This window comes from Sorex araneus, chromosome 3 (assembly GCF_027595985.1).
Source record: "Sorex araneus isolate mSorAra2 chromosome 3, mSorAra2.pri, whole genome shotgun sequence".
In the NCBI taxonomy this organism is placed as follows: Eukaryota; Metazoa; Chordata; class Mammalia; order Eulipotyphla; family Soricidae; genus Sorex; species Sorex araneus.
In genome coordinates, this window is record NC_073304.1 from 216,208,429 (window position 1) to 216,236,148 (window position 27,720).

The following is a 27,720-nucleotide window of genomic DNA, read 5'->3' on the forward strand; positions in this document are numbered from 1 at the left end:
ATTTATTTATTTATTTATTTATTTATTTATTTATTTATTTTGCTTTTTGAGTCACACCCGGCGATGCTCAGGGATTACTCCTGGCTCATGCACTCAGGAATTACTCCTGGCGATGCTCAGGGGACCATATGGGATGCTGGGAATCGAACCCAGGTTGGCCGCATGCAAGGCAAACGCCCTACCCGCTGTGCTATCGCTCCAGCCCTCTTTCCTTTCTTTCTATATATATATATATATATTATTTTTTTTGGTGGGGTAAGAGGGTGGGCACACCTGAGCTGGCTCAGGGATCACTCCTGGTAGCGCTGGGGTGCAGGGGATTGAACCCAGGTTGGCTGCGTGCAAAGCAAGTGCCTCACCCGCTGTACATTCTCTGCAGCCCCCCTCTCCCCTCTCTTCCTCCCACCACACCTGGTGGTGCTCAGGGGCTCAAGTTGTGCGAGGGATTGAAGCTGGGCGTGCAGCATGCAGGCTTGCACTGGACCCCTTGAGCTGTCTCTGGCCCCCTTCCATCTTTTTGTTCTTTCCTGGGACTCACTCCTTCCTTCCTTTTCCATGACTCACTCCTTCCTTCCTTCCTTCCTTCCTTCCTTCCTTCCTTCCTTCCTTCCTTCCTTCCTTCCTTCCTTCCTTCCTTCCTCCCTCCCTCCCTCCCTTCCTTCCTTCCTTCCTTCCTCCCTCCCTCCCTTCCTCCCTTCCCATACTCCTCTCTCCCTCCTCCTTCCCTCCCTCCCCGTGTCATCCTGCTTTTCTTTTCATCACCCATCCTTTTGTTCTTCCCTCTCCTCTCCATCTCTTCTCATCCAGCAGGTGTTTGCCTCAGACCCTGCTGGGGCCACTCTCCTGGAGGGTGTGGTCGGGGTGGGCCAAGCGGTGGGGGTGGCAGGAGCAGGGGGTGCTCTGGGAGAGGGGGCTGGTGAGCAGGAGGAGAATCCTCCAGTAAGGACATGTCCACGGAGCCCTGGGGGCTGAGAAGGACTTAGAGGAGGAGTGTGAGAAGGTGCAGGGGCAGAAGAGAATGTGCAAAGCCTGACGCTGGAGAGGCAGGGGGCGCTTCCTACCCCGAGGGGACTGGTCGCCCCCAGAGCAGAGGGAAGACTGAGGACTGGCCCCCTTTGTAACAGACACGGGCGAGCAAGAGGGTGGCGAGGCCCCAGGAGCCCAGGTTTCCTGCTTTGTTAGAGGAGGCGCCTCTCCGGCCCTTGGGCATGAGTGGGGCAGGAAAGTGGTAAGGGCTGGCCAGGAGGAGGGGCCAGGGTGACCGGGCAGTGTCCCAACGCTGGAGAGAAAGTCAGTCCTGGGGGGCTGGAGCGATAGCAGAGTGGGTAGGGCGTTTGCCTTGCACGCAGCATCCTATATGTTCCCCTGAGCACCGCCGGGAGCAAGTCCTGAGCGCAGAGCCAGGGGTAACCCCTGTGCATCGCCAGGTGTGACCCGAAAAGCAAAAATAAGAGAAAGTCAGTCCTGGACCCAGAGTCATTCGCTGCAGTGACAGGAGTGAGTGTGAGCCCCGGGGCGCCTCGGAGAGGGTCCTGGCCCACCTTCCCTTTCCGCCTCTCCCCTGAGTGGGCAGCAACGCCCTACATGGGAGGCGCAGGGCCAGCCTGTGCCAGGAACCCTCTCCAGGAGCCCTTCGGGGAGCCCCACGCCGACAGGGGGGTGGGGGAGAGAGACCGTCCTCAGAGACTAGTCAGAGGAGGGAGGCTTCACCCACCGTGGCCGGATGGGGAGGCCAAGTTGAGCTCCGAGCCCGTGGCCTTGTGGTCAGTTACCCTGGGCTCTGCTGTGCGGGCAGAGGAATTAGGGGGTCACCATCTGGGCACAGGGGCTGTTGAGACTGGGGGCCCCCCCTGCTTTGCACCGCCTTCAGCCCCGTCCCTCCCTCCGCTTGTGCAGACGAGCCCACCAGCCCCAGCATTGACCTGCAGGCCAAGCACGTCCCCGCCTCTGCTGTGGTGTCCAGCGCCATGAACTCGGCCCCCGCCCTGGGCACCAGCCCGTCCTCCCCGACCTTCACCTTTGCCCTCGGCCGCCATTACTCCCAGGACTGCAGTGAGTGCCGCCGGGCCGGGCGGGGCGGGCCGCTGCTTCTCCGCTGCTTTCTGCATCCCCCTGGCTGCAGGGGAGGGCCCGGGCACCCCGCACCGCTGCCCTCACTGACCCGGGCCCCCGCGGTGGCTTTGCAGGCAGCATCAAGGCCGGCCGCCGCTCCTCCTACCTGCTGGCCATCACCACGGAGCGCTCCAAGTCCTGTGACGACGGACTCAACACCTTCCGTGACGAAGGCCGCCCTCTGCGGTAAGTCCCGGCCCCCCACTCCTCGCCCCCCCCCATTTCTCATTTTGGACCACACTCAGTGGCACTCAGGGCCTTACTCCTGGCTCTGTGCTCAGGAATGACTCTTGGGGGTCCAGGGGACCCTATGAGGTGCCAGGGATCGAACCTGGGTCGGCTACCTCTGTACCATTGCTCTAGTTCCACCCTTCCTCCCTTCCTCCCTCTCTCCCTCCCTCTCTCCCTCTCCCTCTCTCTCCCTCTCTCTCTCTCCCTCTCCCTCTGTCCCTTTCTCTCTCTCTCTCCCTCTCTCTTTCTCTCCCTCTCTCTCTCCCTCTCCCTCTCTCTCTCTCCTTCTCTCTCCCTCCCTCCCTCTTTCTTCTCCCTCCCTCTCTCTCTCTCTCTCTCTCTCTCTCTTTCTCTCTCTGTCTCGGTGGGAGTTGGGAGTCTCCCAAGCAGCACTCAAGAAGTTTGGGGGTCATGCCCGGCGATTCTCTGCCAACTAGCCTGGACCCCAGCACTTTGCTGCTGCCCAGACCAGCCAGGGCCACACCCACAGTGCTCGGGATTCAAACTCAGGGCCTCACAGAAAGCCTCAGAGACAGTCCTGGGGTTCGGGCGCTCGCCTTGCATGCGGCCGACCTGGGTCCAACCCCGGCCCTGCATGTGGTCCCCGAGCCCCGTCAGGAGTGACCCCTGAGCAGAGTAAGCCCTGAGGACCACCGGGTGTGGCCCCAACTCCCTCTCACCCTGGAAAAAAGGAGGCTCCTGAGTGCGGGGTGGCGGTGCTGTCAGGGTGGAGACCACCCACACTCGAGGCTCACCCCGTGCCCCTCCCCAGGCGCCTCCCTAACCGAGTGCCCAGTCTGCGGATGCTTCGAAGCTTCTTCACAGACGGGGTGAGTGTCGAGTATGCACAGGGTGGGGGGCGGGGGGAGGGGGGAGCTCTGGGCACCGAGGTACTCCTTCCTCTCACACGTGATGCCGGCACCGTCCCTCTGAGGCCAAAACACGTCCATGGTCTCAGCCGCCGGTTCCCTGGGTCACTCCCCACCTCTTGGTCAGGCTTTCCCGGGAGCCTTCACGCCCTGCTCGCGTCCTTGGCCACTTTACCTTGTCCTCCTGCGCCCCTGCTGACCTCTCCCCTGCCTACCCCCTCCCCAGCAGGAATGAGAGCTCCGGGAGATGGGGGCGTCCCTGGCTTTGCTCGGGGCTTCACCCCTGGGGGTGCCTCGGCGGGGCCTGTGGCCATCAGGATCTTGGGGCTCGGTTGGGAAGGTGGGGTGCGGGGGCTGGGTGAGAGCCCAGGAGTGTTGGGCTTTTACAGCCTCAGGACTGGGGGGAGGCTCCGGTTCCAGCCCCTCCAGCCCTCCTTGTCCCGGACTTACCCCATCTGCTGCTTCCTTGGCGGGCCTGTTGACGCTCTGGCTTCCTCTGTTTAACACTTCGTGCACCCGACTCCCTGCCACATTTGCTTGGGCTGTTGACGTCCCTTGTCCCTCCTTCCCCTGTTTATTGAACTCCATGTTGACACAAGCGCTTCCTCTGTTTCCTCAATTCCTCCGTGTCTATAAAGCTCAGGAAGGTTCCAGATTGACCTTCCTAGAGTGGCGGGGCGTGTGGCCGGTAGGTCACAGCCTTTCCTCCTCTTGGGCCTCCCATGACCCGGCCCCGAGGGGTTCAGAGAGGGCCAGCCAGGCCCCGGAGGCCACACAGCACAGGCCCCAGCCAGCCCCGAGCAGGGCGGGGGAGCGGCCCATGAGGTTCCCGCGATGCTGGTGCTACGGGCACCCTCTGCAGCTGCCCGGTGCTGTCTCGCTGCAGTCCCTGGACAGCTGGGGCACTTCGGAAGATGCCGAAGCTCCTGCCAAGCGGCACTCCACGTCGGACCTCTCGGACGCGACCTTCAGCGATGTCAGGAGGGAAGGCTGGCTGTGCTACAAGCAGGTCCTCACCAAGAAGGGGAAGGTAAGCAGGCGGGAGCGAGCAGCCGGAGGAGGACAGAGACCGGCCCGGCGCCCACCCACCGCCTCCAGAGGCCCGAGGGGCCGAGACGGGCTGCCGGGGAGAACTTCCCGGGGACCCAGAGGACTCAGGACAAGGAGACCGGCAGAGCAGTGGTCTTTGCTGGCGACGGAACGGACCCCGTGGTACTTAGAATCGGGATGGAAGTGGCCTGAGGTGACCTGGCAGTCACTCCCCACCCTATGCCCATCCCCCAGTGGCCACTGGGACTCCTGGCTGTGAGGCCGAAGGACAGGTGGCTCCAGTGGGGCGCAGTCAGCCCTCAGGGGCTGTATGGGCAGCGGAGCCTTCAGGTTTCATCTGGAGGGGGCCGGGAAGGCCCGGAGCCCCGTCCTCTGCCGCCCCTCCAAGTGAATTCGACAGGGCCAATCCCCTCGGCTAACCCAGGGGAGAGACGAGGGAGGAAGCGCAGGCCCGGGCCGGAGGTGGGGGGTGGCAGGCCTGGGGGAGCCCAGCACCGATGACTCACTTGCCCGTGACTGGCTGTTCCCGCCTGTAAACGGAATTAATAATGACCCCAGCTGGCACTCCTGATGATGAAGCTAAGAGCTCATCGCTAGCCTAGCAAGAGGGGGCAGCCATGTTTCTGCTTGCTGCTCTTACTAGAACTTTCCATCCGGCCTTCTCGGGATCTTGTACCAGCCAAGAACCTCAACTTTTATTTTTATGTTTTTGGGCGGGGAGAGGTTACACTGGGCCATGCTCAGGCATCACTCCTGACTCTGCACTCAGGGATTCAGGGATTATTCCTGGCGGTGCTCAGGGGACCACAGGGGATGCCAGGAATCGAACCCAGGTCGGCCACGTGTAAGGCGAACACCCTCCCCACTGTGCTATCACTCCAGCCCTTAGAACCTCAGCTTTGCAGCACATGTGCTTGACCTTCTTGCCTGGCCAACTTCCAGCGCCAGGCCCTGGGCAGCCCCTTTACCTCCCGAGCCTCACTTTTCAGACCCTGAGATGGGGGCAATGATGTTCTTTCCCCACCTGTCCCCACCAATACCAGCCCAGGGCAGCCACCAGTGTCTGCCCGCGCCCCAACTCTCGGTGGAGCCTGGGTGGGTGGTGGGGGAGCGGGCCTGTCGGCCTTGTTCTGATGAGGAGAAAAATGATATTGCCCAAGAGTGACAAGTGCCTGACTGTGCGGGTGGGGGCGTCTGGGGGAGAAACTGCGGCAGGCCACCCTAAACTCAGCGGGGTGGGGAGGAGGTCCAGGAGCCAAGGTAAGAAGAGGTGGGCCCCTCCCTTGGCATGTGGGACCTTTGAGAGGTCACGGTAGGGGTGGAAGTGTGGCCTCAGTGACACACGGAGACAAGGCCACCACTGCCATTGTCTGGGTGAGCAGAGGACACCAGGGAGCGGGGAGGGGACAGTCTGCAGTTTAGAGGGAGGCTCTAGGGGAAGGCCGGCCTTGCTGCAGGCAGGGCGGGGAGGAGGAGGGAGGAGGCAGCCCTGGTTTCTGGGTCCTCAGCGTGGGCTGTGGGTGGCGGCGGGGGCCCTCCCCGGAGCCACAGGCCACTGGAGCAGCAGGTTTGGGGAGAGGAAGCCCAGGGTTCCGCGGGAGCTTATGAAACCAGCGGGCTCCGAGACATCCCCCAGTGGTGGTGTCCCGAAGACAGGGGACCCCCGAGGCCCGGCACTCGGGAAGGAGGTCCCCAGAGAGGGCACCTGGGGGTGCAGGGGTGTGGGCATGCAGAGGGAGAAAACGAGGCATCACAGGGGCAGGGAGGCCACGGAGAAGAGGCTGCAAATGGCAGGAAAGCCTGGCAGTGGATGCCGGGGTGATGGGGCTCAGGGTGCAGCAGGGTGAGCGGTGTGAACCGAGGAAGGGGGACCCCATGTAGACAAACCTTGGAGCCCCTGGGAGGCTCCAGTGAGCACTGCAGGCCCCCATCAGCTACGGGTCTGTCCCCCACTCCCGGGACCTCAGAAATTCTGGTACAGTGTTTCCTGGGCAGAACGATGGGCTGGCCCCTTCTGCCCACTGGCTATTCTGGAACTTTCCATGCCATCCACCCAGGGCCCTTTCATTTGAGTCCTCAGTGTTGGGGCGTGGATGGGGGACAGAGTTTCTCAGGTCAGCTTTCATGCCCTGTCCACCGCTGGGGCACCCAGCCAGGGGGCTGTTCCCACAAAGTCAGACTCCCCTGCCAGCCAGGCTGGCAAGGAGGGGTATGAAACGTACCTGCAGCTGTAAGATCCAGCATTGGGGTTTTTAATTCTGGGGGCCCCCCAAGGAGTGCTCAGGGGACCCAGGGACGACTCCTGGTGGTACTCAGCCATCAATGCCTGAACCCTAGAAAGCAGCGTTGCTTATGCCTCCAGCGTGTCCGGGACCATCAGGGCCACATCTGGTGATTCTCGGGAGACCAGGCAGTGCCAGGGACCCAACCTGGTGGGCTCAGCACTGGAGCTGGCTGCCACCATGAAGACCAGTTTGCTCACCTCTCGGCTTACCATCACAGGGACATTGATGCGAGGGGAGGAGCCTTGACATGTCCTAGAATACCTCGTTGGCCAGGCTCAGAGAGGACCCGCGTCCCAGCCCTCCCACCCCACACATCAACATTCACCCGGAAGGGCCCGGAAGTTGGGGGAGGTGGGCGTGCCTCATTTGTGGGCGTGGCCTGCACTCGTGGGTGTGGCCTTCCTCATGGGCGTGGCCTTGGCGTGGGGCTGACTGGAGCTGGGCTGTTCCCACTCTCCTGCATTAAGGGCAGAGGCTGGTGCTGGGTGCGGCATAGCAGTGGGCCACCAGCCAGAGGAAGGGAGCCTGTCTGGGTGCTCCGAGGCAACCATTCATTTCTTCAGTAGCTAGTGGTGCACGCTCCGTCCGTCGGCGACACGGAAGGACCGGCATCTCCCTGCGCAGGCGCAGGAGGGTACCACTGCACGGCACGTGCGGCGTGTCCAGCCTGCGACTCAGTGAGCTCCGGGGAGGATGCACAAGGCGGTGACGTCTGAGCTCAGACCGGAGGGGTGAGAAGGAGGCCAGAGATGGGGGCTCCAGCAGAGGGTCCCCAACGCCTATGGGCTTGGCTTGCTCTTGGCCAAAAGCCCCTTTGGGAGGCAAGACGAGAAAGGAGGTGGGAGAAGAGATGGGTTTGGAGAGGCTGGGGACCAGGTGGTGTGAAAGCTTAGACTGCGGGGCGGGAGAGATAGTACAGTGGATAGGGCGCTTGCCTTGCTCGCGGCAGACCTAAGGTTCGAGCTCCGGCATCCTGTACGGTCCCCCGTGCGCTGCCGGGAGTGATCCCTGAGTGCAGGAGTAAGTCCTGGGTATCACTGGGTGTGGCCCCCAAACAAGACAAAAAGATTGGATACCAAGGGACTGTGCGAACCAGAGAGGCTGCTGAGGGGCCCAGGGTCAGCCACACCTCCGCCTCGCCCCACAGATGCCATCACACCTACAGGGTGTGACAGCCAAAACGTCTTACCCAGCTGGAACCATCAAACCGAGGGTAGGGCACTTGCTTGCCTTGCATGTGGCTGACGCAAGTTTGATCTTTGGCATCCTGTATGTTAAACCCCCAAGTCCTGCCACTAGTGATCTCTGAGTTCAGAGATGTGACCCCCAAACTAATGCCCCCCCAAAGAAAACAATGTCCTCCCTGTGGATAAATCACCCCAGCTGGCAGACGCTGGTGTGGAAGATGGTGTGGGGTGCTAGAGGGGGGACTGAGCAGGAACAGTGGCTTTTGGAAGAAAACCAAGAAAGGGTTTGGAGAGAGTAGGGGAGGCTGGCTGAGTCACAGGACCCTGAAGGCCTGAGAGAAGGGGGGTTCTGGAGGGAGAGACATTAAAGCAGCTGAGCAGGTGTGTCAGCTGCTGTGTGGGGTGCCCAAGAATGGCCTGATGAAGACTTTGTCATGTTGGAGGGGACCTCAATTGCCCTCTGCACCCCCTGGGGCCTCTCGTGCATTGCCAAGACCAGATGGGGTTGCATGCTAGCATTTATTTTTATTTATTTATTTATTGTACTTATTTATTTTTGCTTTTTAGGTCACACTCAGCAATGCTCAGGGGTTACTCTTGGCTCTGCACTCAGAAAGTACTCCGGGTGGTGCTCTGGGGACCATATGGGATGCCAGGGATCGAACTCTGGGTCGGTCGCAGTCAAGGCAAATGCCCTATCTGCTGTACTATTGCTCTGTCCCCAGATGCTAGCATTTATGGAGCGGGAGAGGGCTGGACGTGGCTCCACGGGCTCACGCATTTTTGCACACAGGAGCATCCCCCCTCACCCCCAGACCCCGGAACTGCATATTCCCACTGGCCCCCAGCAGAAAGCCACAGCAGCTCCTGAGCACCTGTAGGTTTGGGCCAGAAAATAGAACAAGACTTTAAGAATTGGACCTGATGGGCTGGAGTGATAGCACAGCCGGTAGGGCGTTTGCCTTGCACGCGGCTGACCCAGGTTCGATTCCCAGCATCCCATATGGACCCCTGAGCCCTGCCAGGAGTGATCCCTGAGCACAAAGCCAGGAATAAGTCCTAAGCACCGCTGGGGATGACTCCCCTAGCCCCCAACAAAAGAAAAAAGAAGGGGCTGGAGCAATAGTACAGCGGGTAGGGCGTTTGCCTTGCACGCGGTCAACCCAAGTTTGATTCCCAGCATCCCATATGGTCCCCTGAGCACCGCCAGGAGTAATTCCTGAGTGCAGAGCCAGGAGTAACCCCTGTGCATCGCCGGGTGTGACCCAAAAAGCAAAAAGAGAAAAAAGAAAATAGAGTGAGAGGGAGCTGGGAGCTCTCTGGATGGGTTTCCAGCCGGGAGAGAGGCTGAGCTTCGGGGTCCTGAGGTCCTGAGCTCAGGGCCCCGCGGGGGCGGGACTGGGAAGCACCGGAAGCTTCTCGCGGGCCGGAGTCGCAGCCTCGCAGCCGAGAGAGCGAGCTGGGACCCAGGCCCGCCCCTCACGCGCGCCCCTTCCGTCTCTCCCTCGTGTCTCCTGCAGAAAGCTGGCGGCGGCCTGCGCCAGTGGAAGCGGGTGTACGCCGCGCTGCGGGCGCGCTCGCTCTCCCTGAGCAAGGAGCGGCGGGAGCCCGGGCCGGCGGCGGCGGGGGCGGCGGCGGCCGTCGCAGGTGAGGACGAGGCGGCGCCCGTCTGCATCGGCTCCTGCCTGGTGGACATCTCCTACAGCGAGACCAAGAGGAGGCACGTGTTCCGGCTGACCACCGCTGACTTCTGTGAATATCTCTTTCAGGCTGAGGACCGGGATGACATGCTGGGCTGGATCAGAGCGATCCGGGAGAACAGCAGGGCCGAGGGCGAGGTGAGGGCTCCGGCCGGCCCGGGGGCCAGGGAGGGCAGGGGAGCCTTTCTCTCGGTGCCCTCTGAGCCTCAGTTTCCCCTTCCGTAAAAGGGACAGGCAGGAGCGCCCCTGGCCACTGTAGGTCCGAAGTTTTGGGGTGAGATGGGAAGGCGCACGCAGAGTCTGGCCTCAGTGTCCCCGCTGCAAAGGCCACAGCCATAGTAGCTAGAGGAAGCACAGTCCTAACCCGCCGCCTGCAAGGTCTGGCTCTGCCGGGGAGCCCCCCACCCCTGCCTCTTGCTGCAGGCTGCAGCTCAGAGGGTCTCCCATGGTGCCGTTACAGAGTGAGGTGCCCTCCCCCTGTGCCAGACTGGCCTGACCTTTCTGGCACGCGGTCCTGTCTGCAGGGCATGGACATGTTGACCCTGGGCACAGGCCAGGAGGCCAGAGCTTTGGCAGCAGGCAGTGGGGCTTGGGCCAAGGGACTTTGGCAGGAATTTGGGGAGAACGGCTCTCAGTGGCGCCCCCTCCTGGGAAGCCACAGTAGCTCAGGGACTGGCTCTGGGCCGCAGTTTCCACCTCTGCCCACCCGCTCTACCCACTGCTCATCTGCAATGGATTTGTACTGCAGGGCCTGGGCTGGGGGTGGCGAGTCTGTGACACAGGACAGCAGGCCTGCCCCAATCTAGGTGCTGGGCCCTGTGCTCTCCTGCCTGAGCCCCACTGCAGGGAGGAAAGGGGCCGAATCTGGGGCCCCGGCCTGGAGATGTCTGGCTGGGCTGTCGCCGACACCGCCTGGGCAGGGCTTCTGTGCCACCTGCATGATCACACGAGCGGTGCACATCAGCTCCTGCATAATTTTGCGCCCCAGCCCTGCGGGCACCATATTCCCCCCCACGTAACTGCCGAGGGAATGGAGGCTGAGAGAGGCCAAGTGGGTTACCCCAGATCACCCAGCTAGTGAAGAGGGCTCAGGAGTCCTGCTCTGGTCTTGCCCCAGGGTCTGCGGGCATGTGAAGCAGAGGGGAGGCTGAGGCAGGCCAGGTCAGCGTGGTGGTCTGGCGTGGGCACTGACAGCCTCTGCTCTCTCTTCCCTCCCGCTCCAGGACCCCGGCTGTGCCAACCAAGCTCTGATCAGCAAGAAGCTTAATGATTACCGCAAAGTGAGGTGAGTCTGTGCGCGCGGCTGGCACCCCAGGCAGAGGTTCTTCCTGGCCCACTGTCGGGGGGGAGGCCCCCGTCTGCTGGGGTGGGGGCAGCAAGGTGACTGGGGCCACTGACCTCCGGTTCCCAGAAGGCAGAGCGGGATTGCAGATGTCCGCAGTGCTGGCCCCCGGGTGAACATTCCTTCCTTTCTCTGTGCAGCCATAGCTCTGGGCCTAAAGCCGATTCCTCCCCTAAAGGCTCTCGTGGCCTGGGGGGCCTCAAGTCTGAGTTCCTCAAGCAAAGTGCGGCCCGCGGCCTCAGGCCTCAAGACCAGTCTGCAGGGAATAAAGGTAGGAACAGGACTGCTCTGTGTGTGTGTGTGTGTGTGTGTGTGTATACATGTGTGCAGTGTGAATGCAAGTCTGTGCATGCATGTGCATGAGTGTGTGCATGTATGTACGTGCATAAGTTTGTGTGTGCTTATGTATGCATGCTGGCGTATATGTGTTATATGCATGTGTATGCATTTGTACATGCTTGTGTGTATGCACATTTGTGTATGCTTGCTTGTGTACTGTGTGCACGTGTGCTTGCCGGTGTATGTGCTGTGTGCATGCATGCTTGTGTGCCCATGTATGTGCTGTATGCGTGTGTGTGTGTGCAGGCTTGCATGTGTGTATGTGTGCCTGCTTGTGTGTGCACAATCTGTGTCTGCCTGTGTGCATCTGTGCACGTGTGTATGTGTGCACCTCTTGTCCAGATGTGTGGGTCTGCAAGGGTCCAGGGACCCCCAAGGTCTCCGGTCTGGATGGTGAGGGGCTGACGTCCCACCTGGGGGAGGCAGACCCTTGGTAGAGGATGCTTTTCAGGGCCATGGGGCTGTCTTTCCGTGGCCTGGGGTCCTCGAATCTGAGTACCTCAAGCAAAGTGTAGTGCAGAGCCTCAGGTCTCAGGACCAGTCTGCTTTGGGTTGCTAGAGAGTTCTACCTTTGCTTGTGCCACCACCTGGAGCCAGCCTTGAGGCCACATGGACATCCTCAGGGTGCACCGAAGCTTTCCCAGGGATAAATTCCTGTCTGGACTTTCTCTCTCGGGCTGTGATTTGCCTCCCCCAGCCTGGTTGCTGCTCGGCCAGTGTCCCCAGGCGTGTCCCCCGGCGTCCTCTCGTGCATGAGCGTGGGGAGCTTGCTGCCTTCCCTGGCCACCGGCTCACCCCCACTCTCTCTTCTCCCCAGATGACGGTGCTGCGCCCCCCAGAACTCCGTGGGGCATTAACATTATCAAGAAGAACAAGAAAACAGCACCCCGGGCGTTTGGGGTCCGGCTGGAAGAGTGCCAGCCGGCCACGGAGAACCAGGTGGGTCCCTGGCCCCGGGTCGAGGTCCAAGGCTGGGGGCCATGGACCCGGCTCTTCACCACATCTCTCTGTAGACATGACTGGGAAGCCAGCCCAGGAAGGGAAGTCCCCCCAGATCCAATCCCTCTGGGCGGGGGCAGCAGAGCGGAGGTGGCAGCGGCATCCCTGACCCCTGCCCGCACCCCTCACACCCCAGCAAGCCGCCTACACTCACTCTTTCTAGAATGGTCCTTGCAGGGCTCTGCCTGGCTTGCAGCCCCCCCCCCGCCCCCTGGTGAGGGGCGCTCACCCACGCTCACGTCTCCCTGTGTCCACAGCGCGTCCCGCTGATCGTGGCAGCCTGCTGTCGCCTGGTCGAGGCTCGGGGGCTGGAGTCCACGGGCATTTACCGGGTGCCCGGGAACAACGCAGTGGTGTCCAGCCTGCAGGAGCAGCTCAACCGCGGGCCTGGGGACATTAACCTGCAGGACGAGGTGTGTGAAGGGCGGAGGCTGGCACCGGGTACTCGGGGTGTTTGCTGACGGGAGACCAAGTTTGCAGACTTCCGATGTGGGTAGCTGTGCCCTCCCTCTGGTCGGCGGTGTCCCCAGGGGGCGTGCGGGGGCTGCCTCCCAGTAGGCAGCACAGGGGTTTCAGGTTTAAGGGACAGAGATCTGGGACCCAGGGGCTGAGGGCAGCTCCCTGAGGCCCGGAAAAGAGTCACCGACACTGGCCACGTCCAGGACCCAGAGCGAACAGGCTGGAAGCCTTGAACGTTCTCCCTGTTTCTTTTTTTTTTTTTGCTTTTTGGGTCACACCCGGCGATGCACAGGGGTCACTCCAGGCTCATGCACTCAGGAATTACTCCTGGCGGTGCTCAGGGAACCATATGGGATGCTGGGAATCGAACCTGGGTCGACCGCGTGCAAGGCAAACCTTACCCGCTGTGCTATCACTCCAGCCCTGTTCCCGTTTCTTTCACAGCCTTTTAAATTAGGGAGAACGTGACCAGGTTCAGGGGTCAGGGACATGGGCCTTGACCCCAGGGTCAGTACCCTCCTCCTCCCCCCAAGCACCACTGGACATAGCTCTGGTGGTCACCAGCAGCGCTGGCCCGAGGCTCTGTCGGCTCCCTGGCCCTCTGGGGCACTGCTTCAGCCCCTCCCTCCGTAATTGAAAACAAGTGTGGAAAGTGTCTTGCCTGGGGCCCTGTGAAGCTGGGGCCTGGCGGGGTTTGACCTCGGACTCCTGCTGCAGAGGAAGGGGGTGTCAGTGCTTCCGGTTCGGGTGGCTGTGCCCTCCCCCTGGCTGCAGGCTTGGGCCAGGGGGTGTGTCTCAGGATCTTGGGGTCCCAGAGATACTGGGGGGGTTTCAGGGGGCGGGTACTTGTTTTTATTTTACTTTTTTGCCACACCTAGTGGTGCCCAGAGCTTACTACTTGGCTGTCTGCTCAGAGATCATTCCTGGCAGGCCCTACCCACTGTGCAGCCCTACCCACCGTACTGTCGCTCTAGCTCACCCACGCTTACTTCAGTGAGAGCAACCCCACCTTGGTCTGTTACTTGTTGTTGGGCTGTGTTTGGTTCTGGGGCCACACCTGGTGGTGCTCGAGAGCCACTCTCTGTGCTAGTGGCCCCCGAGGTGCCAGGGGTGGTGGGGGGCCTCCAGTGTGCCCGGCCTGTGCTCGGCTGGCCCCTCGGGCTCTCTCTGGCCCCTCTGTGTGTCGTTCTGGGTGCTCACGTTCAGTTTTACTTAGCGCAAGGATTGTACTGAAAGAGATGCTTGGAAAACCGCCAGTGTGGGCGGAAGGCCCCGTGAGTCACCTCCCTCGGGAACAGGGGGAGGCAAGAGGAGGACCGTGACACTCAGCCCAGGGCCAGAGCGTGGACGGGGAGCCTGGGACAGAAGCAGGACGCCGTGAAGGCGGGCAGCCCAGGAAGGGCTGTGATGGCTCTCTGGAACCCCCGAGGAGGGTCTGAGCATTGCATGGAGCAGAGCAGGGCCCCTGGGCTCGTGGCCACGGGGCTGGGGGCCAGGCAGTGGACAGATCCGCTGGGGAGGCCTGAGGCGGGGATAGGGAAAGAGGCTCCTGGGGGTTGTGGGTCAGGTGCAGGAACGAGCTAAGGCTTAAATATGCAGACCCTGGGGTCGGTCCCAGCGCTTCGGGAACCCCCCAAGCTCCACTGGGTGCGGCCCTGGGGGCTCCCAAGCACCGCCAGGTGTCCAGGGGGGAGGTGAGGGATCTAGGCTGAGTGTCTGGGCCCCTGGGTTGTGGGGAGAGGAGGAGGAGGAGGAGCTGTGTGGGAGGGAGGAGGGAGGGCCAGGGAAAAGCCAGAAGTTTGAGTTGGAGGTGGAGGAGACCCCAGTTCAAGTCCTGACACCGCCCCATCCCCCCTAACATCACTGGGGGCACCGGGTGCAGCCCCTCAAATCAAGAAGTCAGAAGGGGGTGGGGGTGGGCAGGAGGGGGAGGATGTGTCGGCTGATACCCCCCCACCCCCCAGCATCTGGGGTGATGGTTAGTCACCCACACAGGCATGACCATGACGCCACAGAGACCAGACAGAGAGTGGGCTGGAGAGGGCTCAGGGTCAGTGCCGGGCCGGGGAGAGGGGTGAGTGCATGGTCTGCCCCCCTGCGGCCCGGAGGTGGTCTGCTCTCTATGGTGGGGCAGTGGAAGTGGGCTGCTGCCTGACCCCTGGGAGCCTGCGGGGAGGGCACTGCCTTGTGGTGTGGGTCTGTGCGCCCTGTGTTTGCTGGAGGGGATTGTGTGGCCTCCCGGCCTCAGTTACTAGTTTATTCCCGCTGCTCCCTTTGCGTTGGGGCCTGGGACTCTGTGTGGGCGGATGGTGCCCCCTGGTGGGCGGACAGGATAATGACCCGCGTTCTCCTGGTCAGGGCCCATTTACTTAGCTCAGGGCTTCCTCCCTCTGACCCTGCAGCCACCCGCCCCCTAGAAGCCAATGAGCACCCCAGCCCCCGCACTGTAAAAACCTGAGTGTTTCCTCCTTGGGGGAGACAGTTCAGCTGCAGGTGACCAAGTGAGGTCCTGCCCCCCAGAGCCTGGTGCCAGGGACAAGGGTCCTGACCCTCTGGGTCAGGGGAAGAGGGGAGTCTAAAGAAACCAGGGGAGGGGGCTGGAGCGATAGCACAGCGGGTAGGGCGTTTGTCTTGCACATGGCCGACCCAGGTTCGATTCCCAGCATCCCATATGGTCCCCTGAGCACCGCCAGGGGTAATTCCTGAGTGCAGAGCCAGGAGTAACCCCTGTGCATCGCCAGGTGTGACCCAAAAAGCAAAAAAAAAAAAAGAAAAGAAAAGAAAAGAAAATATCAGTATTATTGTAAACACATTACCGTAACTATTAAAAAATAGATAACACAAAGGGTCAAAGAGATAATACAGGGGCTAGAGCGATAGCACAGCGGGTAGGGCGTTTGCCTTGCATGCGGCCAACCCGGGTTCGATTCCCAGCATCCCATATGGTCCCCTGAGCACTGCCAGAGGTAATTCCTGAGTGCAGAGCCAGGAAGAAACCCCTGTGCATTGCTGGGTGTGACCCAAAAAGAAAAAATAAGAAAAAAGAAACCAGGAGGGGACACCCCAGTCCTGCAGTGTGGCAGGGGCCAAGGGAGAGACCCTCAGACTGGGGACTGGACATGGCCGCTTTGCCTGTGGCGCACAGTCCCCGAAGGCCTCCCTGAGGAGGTGACTATGGGGGGGCGGGGTTCACGCAGAGGAAACAGGAGAGTTCACAGGCAAAGGGCCTGAGACAGGAACATACAGGGCTGGAACAAGTGTGACATTGCTGATGTTTAGGCCTGGGGGCAATTTGGGTTGGAACTGGGCGCGAGGGCTGGTGCCCGGGGATGCAGCGGGCAGGCAGACCCCCCCACGCAGTGCCTGCTCTAAGAGGCGGTCAGTGCCCGATGGGTGGCAAATGCTGGTAGCAGGGCCCGCAGTGGTGAGGGGGCTAGGACCACTATACCGGGGCACTCGGCTGTGCGTCCCCTGACCCTCCGGGAGCCCAGACACCCCAGTCTCTGGGCCTGGCTGTGGGGCTGGGTCTGCAGAGATGTGGGGTGCCCTGGAAAGGGGGCCTGGGCACCATGGGCTGGGACTGCCTGTGTGACGCTGTGCCCCTGTCCCCAGCGCTGGCAGGACCTCAATGTCATCAGCAGCCTGCTCAAGTCCTTCTTCCGGAAGCTGCCAGAGCCACTGTTCACCGACGGTGAGTGGGACGAGAGGGGACCATGAGTCGGGAGATGATGGGACGGTGAGGGGAGCTGTGAGGGAGGGACAGTGAGTGGGGGACAGTGAGTGGGGGGACACGCTGATGGCCACCTCCAGAGCCTGGGACGGCTCACAGGACAGACAGTGTGGGCTCTGCATGGGGTCCCAGGCTCCATCTCCTGCACAGTGCTCCCTCGAGCACTGCCGCAAGTGACTCTCAAGCTCCGAGCTGAGAGCAGCCTCTAAGCATTTGCTAGGTGTGGCCCCAACTCACTCTCCCACCCAATTTTATTCTGGTTTGTCTGGTTCACTTTTGGCATTTTTGTTTTATTATTAAAAAAATCCCGGGGGCTGGAGTGATAGCACAGTGGTTAGGGCGTTTGCCTTGCATGCAGCCGACCCGGGTTCGATTCCCAGCATCCCATATGGTCCCTTGAGCATGGCCAGGGGTAATTCCTGAGTGCAGAGCCAGGAATAACCCCTGAGCATCGCTGGGTGTGACCCAAAAAGCAAAAAAAAAAAAAAAATTCCCTTGGGGGAGTTGCAGAGAAAGAGCACAGCGGGTGGGGCGCTTGCCTTGCACACAGCTGACCCAGGTTTAATCCCCAGCACCGAGTATGGTCCCCTGAGCCCTGCCAGGAGTGATCCCTGAGTACAGAGCCAGGGGTAACCCCCAACATATCTGGGTATGGCCCCAAAACATAAATAAGTAAATATAAATATTTTTTTTCTTTTTGGGTCACACCCAGAGATGCACAGGGTGCATCTCCTCTCACAGGGAGGGAGAGTGATTTCCCTCCCCGGGGCGGGGACGCCTCTGTGCCCCTCGCGCTTGGGCCCTCCTGCCTTCCTCACCCTGGCTCAGCCTCCCCCAGTTCCTGCAGCCCCACCTGCGCTCGCTTTGCTTTCTCTGGCTTTTCTTTCCTTTACCTTTCTTTTGGTTGGGGGCCACAGCCCTTGGTCCTTAGAGGTTGCAGCCAGCAGTGCTCACTGTACCTCGTGGTGCTGGGGACAGAACACGGGTCACCAGCATGCAAAGCCTGTGCCCGGACCATTGAGCTGTCTCAGCCCTCACTCTGCTGGCTTTGACCAGGAAAACACTAATGTTTCCATGTCGGAGAGAAAACTCAAGGGCAGAGGCACTTGCCCTGCACGCTGGCGACCCTGGCTGTATCCTTGGCACCACATAGGGTCCACCAAGCCTTACCAGGAGTGCTCCCTGAGCACAGAACCAGGATTGACCCTGAGCACCACCAGGGGTGGTCCCAAACCAACACACACACACACACACACACACACACACACACACACACACAGTAAAATGCTGATGACCTGGTCAGGCAAATCCTCATTATCCTCCTGCCAAGGAATATTCTTCACTATCCTGGTGCAGAGATTCAACCAGATGGATTTTTAGGGTAAATATTACATTCCAGACCAGGCCTCAAGGCCTCACATGCAAGAGACCAACTGACCCATCCCCCACACCACCACCAGATACCATCTTCCTGTGTGTCTGTGTGTGTCTGTATGTGTATGCAGATATGCTGCATGTATGTATGTATCTATGTATCTCTGTGTGTCTGTATCTGTATGCATATGTGGTACACATATGTGTGTATCTTTGTATCTGTCTATATGTAGACACAGTGTATATGTAGACACATGCAATACAAAAACACACATACATGCATACACTGTATCTGTATCTATATGTGTGTGTGCATGTCTCTGTGTGTGTATGTGTGTCTGTGCGTGCTTGTATGGGTATGTGGTGCTGGCAACTGCACCAGGCTCGCACACAAAGCCTGAGCACTGTGGCTAACCTACACTCCAGCCCACGTTCCACTGGCTAAGTCCCCCCTGGACTTTATCTGAGGGGGGCTCCGGGGAATGCTGACACAGGTGGGAAAGTATGTCTGGAGACTGGAAGGCCTGTGTCTTTCTTTTTTCTTTTGGCTTTTTGAGTCATACCTGGCGATGCTCAGGGGTTACTCCTAACTCTGCACTCAGGAATTTCCTAGCATGCTCAGGGGACCATATGGGATGCTGGGGATTGAACCTGGGCCAGCCGCACGCAAAGCCAACGCCCTCCCCACTGTACTGTCACTCTGGCCCCCCACATCTATCTTTCTGAGCCTCCTTCTCTCACAACCTTGGGATGCTGTTGCCCTGGAGACGGGCAGGGGCCCCTGTGTCCATCAGCGGGCAGCTCGGACTCTTCTTGGCAAATGGGCCCAGGCCGCATGGCTGTGGGCGTCCACACACATGCCGCCACGGAGCCCCTGGACAGGAGCAGCCAGGGTGCAAAGCACTGACCAGGCAGGCCAGACCCCGCAGCCAAGAGCAGAGCGAGGCCTCTGCCCGCCTGCCCCCCCTAAACCCCGGCGTCCCTTTCTCCAGACAAATACAACGACTTCATTGAGGCCAACCGCCTTGAGGACTCCAGGGAGCGGATGAAGACGCTGCGGAAGCTGGTGAGCGAAGAGAGGTGGTGGGGGCTCTGTGGCCCGAGGAAGCCCCCCAGTCTGGGCCTCTGTTTCTCCACCTGTGCAGGGAGGGTGGTGAGGGGCTTTGGACTCCCTGAGGTGTGGAATAGGGGCCCACTCACCTCTCTCTCTGCCCAGATCCGGGATCTTCCAGGCCACTACTACGAGACCCTCAAATTCCTCGTGAGCCACCTGAAGACCATCGCGGACCACTCAGAGAAGAACAAGGTGGGCCTTGGCGTGGACAGTGGCCAGAGAAGGGACACAGACGAGGGAGTCGGCTTGTTTTCCACTCCTTGGGGTCAGACAGCAGGCCTGGCATTGTCAGATGGGTACTGCTCAGGACCTGCCCCAGCATTTTTTTCTTTTTTTACCACACCCGGCAGTGCTCAGGGCTGAGTCCTGGCTCTGCACTCAGGGATCACTGTTGGCAGGGCTCAGGGGACCTTACGGGATGCCAGGGATCAAATCCAGGTTGGCCACTTGCAACACAGGCTCCCTACCCGCTGTGCTCTCTCTCCCAATTTTTTTTTTTTGTCACACCCGGCGATGCACAGGGTTTACTCCTGGCTCATGCACTCAGGAATTACCCCTGGCGGTGCTCGGGGGACCATATGGGATGCTGGGAATCGAACCCGGGTCGGCCGCATGCAAGGCAAATGCCCTACTCGCTGTGCTATTGCTCCAGCCCCTCTCTCCCAATTTTTCTTTAAAAAGTCATTCTAGGAAAATAAAGAAGGAAGTCATTCTAGGGCTGGAGAGAGACGACAGTGGACAAGACACTTGCTTTGCATGGTGCCAGCCTAGGTTTGCTCCCAGCACCCCACAGGGTCCCCCAAGCCCTTTCAGCAGTGATTCCTGAGTGCAGAGCCAGGAGTAAGCCCTGAGCACTGCTAGATGTGACCCTCAAGTCAGAAAATAAAAGTCAAGAAGTCACTATCCCACAACACCCCCCATGCCAGCCACTGAGCTGCCCTGGTGCTGCCCCCACTGTCCTGCCCTGGAGGGGGGGAAATGGCTCCGCTGGGCCAGCTCCGTCCCTCACACTGCCCAGTCCTCATCCGCACCCCTTTGCTTCTGAAGTGGTCGGGGTGGACACCGCCTCACCTGCTGCGGTTCCCTCTCCAGACCCGCCCCGCCTGGCACGGGGTGGGCGTCAGGGCTGGGCACTGCCCCTGGCCATCAGGCGCGTGGGTGAAATGTGGCCTGTGCTGAAGTTCCCGGGATTCCCCAGGCCCAGGAGAGGACAGCTGACCCCTGAGCCAGGAGCCGGAGGGGCCTGCGGTGAGGGAGGCCGGGGGCCTGGGGCTCATGGGCGTGTCCACACTGACCGGGCCCCCTCCCCGCCCAGATGGAGCCCCGGAACCTGGCCCTGGTGTTCGGGCCCACACTGGTGAGGACGTCCGAGGACAACATGGCAGACATGGTGACACACATGCCCGACCGCTACAAGATCGTGGAGACGCTGATCCAGCACGTAAGCAGGTGGCGCCTGGGCAGGCTCCTGGCCGCGGGGCCTCGGAAATTGGTGCTGAGGGCATGGCTCCTGGACAACCCCTGCCCCTGAGAACCAGGAGGGCCCTGACCTTCCACAAAGCCTGTGGGAGCTCAGGCAGGGAAGGCGAGAGACTGCAGGAATGCAGGCAGAAGGGGTGAGTGCAGGGGTGAGTTCAGGGGTGAATGCAAGGGTGAATGCAGGGTAAGTGCAGGGGTAAGTGCAGGAGTCAGTGCAGGGGTGAGTACAAGGGTGAATGCAGGGTGAGTACAGCAGGTAAATGCAGGGCACCTCTGGAAGGTGGCACAGATAGGTGCAGAGCCTAGGGGGAGCAGTTTTCTTCCAGGAGGTGGTGATGCTCAGGGTCGCGGGAGCGGGGGCTGGGGCCAGGGCTTGCACTAAGCCCCTGTGTCTGCTGCAGGCCAGGTCCTTTTGGTACTTTCAGCCAAGCTGGGGAGTGAGGAATCTCCTTTTTAACCCTGACTGAAAATGCAGAATGGCCAGCAGAGGGCGCAGTGCCCCCAAACCTGAGGCTGCACCGCCCCCTTCTGGCCACTCAGGGATTTAAGCTTTTTTTTTTTTTTTTTTTTTTAAACTCAAGATTTTCTATTCCTGGCCTGGTAGAACCACAAAAGACAGGCCCAGGGTAGGGAAGATGCTCACAGTGGTGCACACGTGCCTCATATGGGCAGGCCCATGAGATCTGTACTCAACATGCTCTTCTCTCCCCAGTACCTTCCAGAGTGGTGGTCTTCGGGCCCCATGCACCCCCATTAATAATTTAAAATATTTTTTAAAATGTTTTAAAAAGGCAGAACAAGAGTGCCTCTGTCAGGAGAAATTTACTTGGTAGAAGCAAAGGGATTGGTTGAAGAGTCACAGCCTAGAGTTTCAACCACAGCTGTGTAGCCAGCCGGTACCTTCATCCTCTGCTGGGGGCGTGGGGGCCAGGGAAGGACAGCACAGTGAGGCGATGGGAGGACTCACTCGGTCACACTGCCTGTGCCTTTCACTCACTGTCACCCTGACCGTGGGGTCCCGCCCTGGGCGCCTCCAGCAGGCCAGGGGAATGCAGAGGTGAGGGCAGGGTTCGAGAGGTGCCCCCCCCCCAAACACACACACTGCAGCTCCTTTGGAAATATTTAGTTTCCCAAGGCATTGAGGAACTCCTAGGCCCCAGGGCATGTGGGGGGGGGAGGCAAGCTGATCCTGCAGCTCCAGCTCCAGCCCTGGAGAGCCCCCCAAGGGGGCAGGTGTGTGGTCAGCTGAGGAATCAGCGGCCTGCAGGGCAAGGAGCCCCGAGGGCATCCCCGTTCTGGGGGTGGGGGGTGGGGGCCATCTGTGCCTTCTTTCTGGACTGAGCCATGTGCCTGGCACTGAGTAAGCCTGTATTGTGGAATGAATGAATGGATGAATGAATGAATGGCTATTGAGGTGATACCAGGCTGGGCGCCCCTACTCAGGGCTTCATTCCCGGGCACAGACTGACTGATGCGTGACAGAAGCAGAGTGGCATGAGCTGGCATGAGGCCTTCTGGAAAGGAACAGCCAGGTGACAGGAAAGAAGCCTTTTACCCTGGGTCCCTCCAAAGCCTTCCAGAGACCCTTTCTTGGGTGGGGGGCACACTGGCAGTGCTCAGGGCTTAATCCTGGCTCTGCACTCAGGAATTACTCCTGGCGGTGCTTCAGGGACCGTATGAAGGTAAAAATTCTATGAAATGTTTTATTTTTCATCTCTTTCCCTTCCTGTTTTTGTTTTTACAAAACTTAGAATTTTTACCTTTATGAATTTCAAATTTTACATCATAGGTCTGAATGGGGCTTTCAGAAAGCCCGGCCTGCCCCTCAGGACCCTCTAAAGACCCGGGGCGGGGCAGGCACTGAGTTGTCAATGTGGGGCCCTCAGCAGGCCTGGGAGAGCAGCATTGGGGGGCGTACTACAGTTCGTGAGCTGAAGGCATGTTTATGTGTGTGTACGTGTGTTCAAGCATATGCACATATGTAGGTACACATGTGCATACACGTTTGAACATGCATACATGTATGAGTGTTTTGTGTGTGGGTATGTGCATGTGTGAGAACAGGTGTACATGTGTGAGCATTGTGTACATGTGTGTGCAAGCATGTATGCATATGTGTACATGTGGGCATATGTGCATACATGTGCAAGCATGCATACATGTGTGTGTGCAGGACAGTGGAAACAAGGCTGGAGCATCTCTCCCTGGGGGCGCCTGTCTGCACTCCCCAGGCCCCCCGTAGTTGCACTGTCCTTCCACACTGGGGGTCCCACCCTTTCTCTCCCTCACGGTCTCTTGTCACTTTGGGGGTTCGTTCAAGACTCCACCTCTCTCCCTCCAAGCCCTTCCTGCTGGCCAGCCCGGTCCTGGCTTTGCTGAGCAAGATGGGGGGCTCCTTCCCTGTGGCCCCCGCCCTGCCCCATTCTCTCCCAGAGTGGATCTGCTGGACCAAGACGGGCATGGACGTGTCCCCGTCTTCTCTCTGTCCCTTCCCCACTAATGTCATCTGTCCCTGTCTCCTCCGCAGTCAGACTGGTTCTTCAGTGACGACGAGGACAAGGGAGAGCGAGTGAGTGACATGGAGGGCAGCGGGGTGGGAAGGTCCTCGTCCTGGGGGCCCAGGCTGGTGGTGGAAACACAAAGTCCCCCTTCCTCAGGGGAGTCCCGCTGGGGGAGTCAGGGGAGCTGGCGGCCTGGTGCCCGGAAGGGCCAGTCTGGAGGGGACGCGCATCCCCTCCCCGCTGAGGGAGCAGCGTGGCCGTGGGCTCCCTGGCCCTCTGCAGACCCGCTGGCTGACCGCCCCTCTGCCCGCAGACCCCTGTGGATGACAAGGAGCCTCAGTCGGTGCCCAACATCGAGTACCTTCTACCCAACATTGGCAGGACGGTGCCCCCCGGTGACCCGGGGTCAGGTGAGGCCTGGGCCAGGGGGTGGGGGGCTCTTCCTTCCTGGGGGTCCAGAGGCCTGGCCAGACACCCAGCTTCCCGCCCCACCCCCTGAGACTGGGCCGTGGCCGCTCTGAGGGGACCTGCTGGGACGTCCAGTCTGTGAGGCGCCCGTCGGGGCCGGCCCCTCCCCACCCCGGGTGGCGGGACTGGCTCCCCTCCCGCCCGTCTCTCCCGCAGCTTCTCCCCGCCTTGGGCTGTGTTCTTCTGGGCATGTTCCTCTTTTTAATTTTTTCTTCCTTTTCTCCTTCTGCCCCTCTCTCCTCCCCTGTGCGCTCCTCCCTCCTCACCCTTCCCCGCCTCCAGCGGACCTGGTGGAGATTTAAAGGGTACAGTGCAGTGTCGCGCCTCGGTCACTAACGGTGGCGGGTGATTATAAGCAGGCTGGGCAGCCCCACAGGAGGGGCCGTGAGGTCGTGGCCCCTCCCGCCAGCTCCCCCTCGTCCTCTAAGCCCATGCTAGAACTTTCGGCCAGCTCCAGGAGCTTGGTCATTTCTGGTTACCCAGGCTGGACTGGGGCAGGGACCAACCTTCCCAGATACCCCTAGAGAAAGTCTTCCTGCCTCAGTCACCCGGGATGGCAGGGCCCCTCAGCAGTGTTCCGGGCTCGACCCCTCCAATCACAGCAACGAGGACACATAGAAGGCCCTGGGTCAGTCATAGTACAGCCGGGAGGGTGGCGGCCTTGCACACAGCAGACCCGGATTCAATCCCCAGCACCCCATATGGTTCCCTGAGCACTGCCAGGAGTGATCCCCGAGGAGTAAGCCCTGAACCCCCTATGAAGGGGGTGTTGGAGCAGTAATGTAGCTGGAGGATTGCAGGACGCTTGCCTTCCTGTCCCCAGCACCCTACATGGCCCCCTGAGTCCCACCAGGAGTGATCCCTAAGCACAGAATCAGGAAAAAGCACAGAGCACCACCAGCTGTGGCCCAAAGGCAAAAAGAAAGAGAGAAAGAGGGGCTGGAGCGATAGCACAGCGGGTAGGGCGTTTACCTTGCCCGCGGCCAACCCGGGTTCGATTCCCAGCATCCTATATGGTCCCCTGAGCACTGCCAGGAGTAATTCCTGAGTGCAGAGCCAGGAGTAACCCCTGTGCATCGCCAGGTGTGACCCAAAAAGCAAAAAAAAAAAAAAAAAAGAGAGAGAGAAAGAAAGAAAGAAAGAAAGAAAGAAAGAAAGAAAGAAAGAAAGAAAGAAAGAAAGAAAGAAAGAAAGAAAGAGAAAGAGAGAAGCAGAACACATGACCCCGTCCCTCTGGCTCCAGCATAGCCCCCACCCCTGGGTACTTGAGTTTCAGCCTCTGCAGAGGTGCCCCTGGGCTGCCCAAGCACGTGGTAGGGCTGGCGAGGGGCGCCCGTCTCTTCTGATCACCCGCCACAGTCCCCTGCCCTGTGTGTCTTTCGTGTGGTGCCCCCATCTGCTCTCTCACCGGGGGAAGGGGGGTGTCTAACTGCTTACCCGAGTGTGTGGGTTAACCACCCCAGCCTGGGAGCTGAGGTCGCCTCCACTGTTTTGCTGGTTCCTTCTCCCCACCCCCACTCCTGTGATTTCATGATTCCGGTCCCCAAGACGCAAAGAGGTCCCTGCTAATAAACAGGGCTACTGCCCCAAAGGGCAGCAGACCCTGGAGGTGTTTCCCATGGCTAACTCCACCTCCTGCACACCCCCCTGCTCTGATCAGCCCCCTGCCCCGTCATCCTCGTCATGTTCCAGTGGATATGGGGGTCCACTGCCATGTCCATGTGGTCTTCATGTGTCACACGCATCCGTGACGTGCTGTGTGTCACTGCCGTGGTGTGTGGTCTGCATCTGTATTTGACATTTTCTCTCCAGTGCTTCAGTTTCAGGGCCAGGGGGAGAGGGGAAGGGGCTGGGCCCTGGACAGAGACGGCGTGAGGTTACTTCCTGCCCCCAAAGGAGGCAGTAATTGACTTCACTGTCTGTCCCATCCTTCAGAATCTCTTTCTGAAGCCTTTGAGGGAATTGAGCTTGGGGCTCCAGCCTCCCCTGCCCTGATTCACCCCTCATTTTCCTTTGTTTCTTGCCAACAGATTCCACCACCTGCAGCTCAGCCAAGTCCAAGGTGAGTGCCAAGGCCAAGGCCATCCTGGAGGCTTCCTCCCGGCCAGCCTGCTTTGCTCTGTGGCCCAGAAAGGCAGCTCGGTGGTCATTAGAAGCCCAATGGGCACAGCCAAGTGTCCAAGGTCAGCTGAGAGGTCATACCTGGGTAGCACTTGATGAGATAGAAGATTCCGGATGTGAGTTGGGTGACCTGGGGCAGCCTTGCCCGGGGAACGGAGCCTGAGGTCTGGGTGTCCCCAAGAGTTCCCTTCCTCAGCAGCCCCCCTCTCTCACCTTTCTCACTCCCCAGAGGATGCCCTGATCCCCACAAGGGGCTTACAACCCACAGTCGGTTTTAACTGTCCTTGCAAGCCCCGAGCCAGCAGAAGGAAAAAAGCAAAATCACGAATGCACCAAGGAGAGAGTTGAAAGGGCTGGGCCTTGTGGTTTGTGCCACAGGTCCCATGAGCACTGCCACAAAGGATCTCCAAGCACTTGGCAAGGAGGAGCTCCCCCGCCCTTGCTCCCACCCCCCGTGTTGAGGGGTGAGGCCTTGAGCTATCACAGGCGCCATCTCCACGGAGTCTAATGACAAGCTAACGGAGCATGTGCTGCTGACAGCCTCAGTGTCGGGGGCTCGTGGGGAGGCCAGGAATGGGGCACCAGCTGGTAGGCAGGAGGCATCTTCTCTTGGTGCCCAGGGCTTGGCCCCTCACAAGGCTGAATCCTGAACACCCCAACTTTTTTATCTCCTAGTTTGAAATAGGAAGTGATGCCCGGGAGTGGGGGTACAGTGGGGCAGCTGGCAGCATGTGCTTGCCCAAGGCTTCCTGGGTTGAGGCGACTCCCCTCACTGTCACTGTCACTGTCATCCCGTTGCTCATCGATTTGCTCGAGCGGGCACCAGTAACATCTCCATTGTGAGACTTGTTACTGTTTTTGGCATATCAGATATGCCAGGGCTAGTTTGCCAGGCTCTGCTGTGCAGATGAGATACTCTCGGTAGCTTGCCGGGCTCTCCGAGAGGGGCGGAGGAATCGAACCCAGGTTAGCTATGTGCATGGCAAACACCCTGCCTCTGTGCTATCAACTCCCCTCATCCCTTTTTTATTCTCTGAACATGGATGGAACAGCTGGTACACGCCAGGCACTAACCCACATTCAACTCACCCTCTCAAGCCAGCTGGGCATAGCTGGTGCAGGGACCAAGTGTGCAAGCACATGTATGTGTAGAGGTGGACACAGGGTGGGGTCCCTCACCCCAGGCTCGGCCCCTAGTGGCTGAGGGGTTGCCCTGGGGAGCAAGAGTTCATCGCACAGATAGTGAGAGGGCACTGGGGCTGCTGGGAGGGTGCCCCCGAAGGTCCTAGAGAGGGAAGGGCGATGGGCTGCCAGACCCCCAGCTCAGGCCAGGGAGGGCCAAGTGGCTGTGCAGGGCTCACACAGTTAGACAATATTCTGACACCTGTCCCTTCACCAGTGGAGCCTCACATCTTAAAAATGTGGGCTGTGACCTCCGATGGGCCTGTGTACTTAAATGTCAGGAGGGTCCCCACAGCATTGTCCATAGTAAAAGGTTTCTGAACGAGCAGCAGCCAAAAATGAATTCAGATCAAACATAACGAATCCAAGGTGTTTCTGGCAGCGCTCGCCCCTGTTGCATTTCTTGGGTGAAAAGGGATCCTGAGTGGAAAAAGTGAAGTGACCCCATCCTACAGGAGGGCATTTCCCAGAGCCAAGGACAGAGGCGAGAGAGAAGCTAAGAACAGCACCCTGGGAGTGACTGTGCTTTGGTGCTCAGGGCTCACTCCTGGCAGTGCTCGGGGGACCATATGTAGACAATATTCTGACACTTGTCCCTTCACCAGTGGAGCCTCACATCTTAAAAATGTGGGCTGTGACCTCTGATGGGGCTGTGTACTTAAATGTCAGGAGGTCCCCCACAGCATTGTCAGTCCCCAAGTCAGTCCCCCAGACAGAATCCGGGTCAGCCCCAGGCAAGCAAGTGCCTTAAAGCCTGTACTGTTTCTCCAGCCCGGAACACACTTTCTTAGGGATGAGATGAGGAAGCGCCTCCTGAAAGGCTGGAGAGCACAGGCAGACAAAGGGAAGCGGAAAATGAGGTTGAGGTGACAGGGTGGCCTCTGCTGGGCCCTGGGGGAAGGCCAGGGCCCCAAATCTCCCAGGGGGCCAGCCTGAGAGCAGCCGCAGGGAGATACCACATTTTCAACTCAGTCGTGAGGGGCTCTCAGGCAGTAGAAGGTGGCGGGATGGATGGGCTGTTGGGGACTGTCAGGGGGTTTTGGCTGAGGGTGGAGCTTGGGGGAAGTGAACTTAGTCCACTATCTAGAGCAAGCTAAGGGGATTCCAAGGTGGTCCCAAGGTTGGGGGCGGGCGCAGAGGAAGTCTGGAGTGGACACTGCAGCTGCACAGGGATAGGG

The 27,720-nt window shown here is 59.8% G+C and overlaps 1 protein-coding gene across 5 annotated transcripts in view; it reads left to right on the top strand.

Moving 5' to 3' along the window:
* Nucleotides 1–27,720, top strand: part of ARHGAP23 (Rho GTPase activating protein 23) — a 76,103-nt gene that overhangs the window by 45,127 nt on the left and 3,256 nt on the right. For 4 of the 5 annotated variants that reach the window (XM_055130494.1, XM_055130493.1, XM_055130496.1 and 1 more), the window contains 16 exons: nucleotides 1,897–2,052; nucleotides 2,187–2,298; nucleotides 3,116–3,173; nucleotides 4,099–4,242; nucleotides 9,255–9,572; nucleotides 10,658–10,719; nucleotides 10,917–11,047; nucleotides 11,933–12,054; nucleotides 12,372–12,527; nucleotides 16,186–16,264; nucleotides 18,670–18,743; nucleotides 18,894–18,983; nucleotides 20,107–20,232; nucleotides 22,798–22,839; nucleotides 23,085–23,181; nucleotides 25,270–25,301. In XM_055130494.1, the coding sequence (XP_054986469.1) occupies nucleotides 1,897–2,052; nucleotides 2,187–2,298; nucleotides 3,116–3,173; nucleotides 4,099–4,242; nucleotides 9,255–9,572; nucleotides 10,658–10,719; nucleotides 10,917–11,047; nucleotides 11,933–12,054; nucleotides 12,372–12,527; nucleotides 16,186–16,264; nucleotides 18,670–18,743; nucleotides 18,894–18,983; nucleotides 20,107–20,232; nucleotides 22,798–22,839; nucleotides 23,085–23,181; nucleotides 25,270–25,301 (1,799 nt within the window). The remainder of the gene's footprint in view (nucleotides 1–1,896; nucleotides 2,053–2,186; nucleotides 2,299–3,115; nucleotides 3,174–4,098; nucleotides 4,243–9,254; nucleotides 9,573–10,657; nucleotides 10,720–10,916; nucleotides 11,048–11,932; nucleotides 12,055–12,371; nucleotides 12,528–16,185; nucleotides 16,265–18,669; nucleotides 18,744–18,893; nucleotides 18,984–20,106; nucleotides 20,233–22,797; nucleotides 22,840–23,084; nucleotides 23,182–25,269; nucleotides 25,302–27,720) is intronic. The other variant, XM_055130495.1, reaches the window with a different exon arrangement.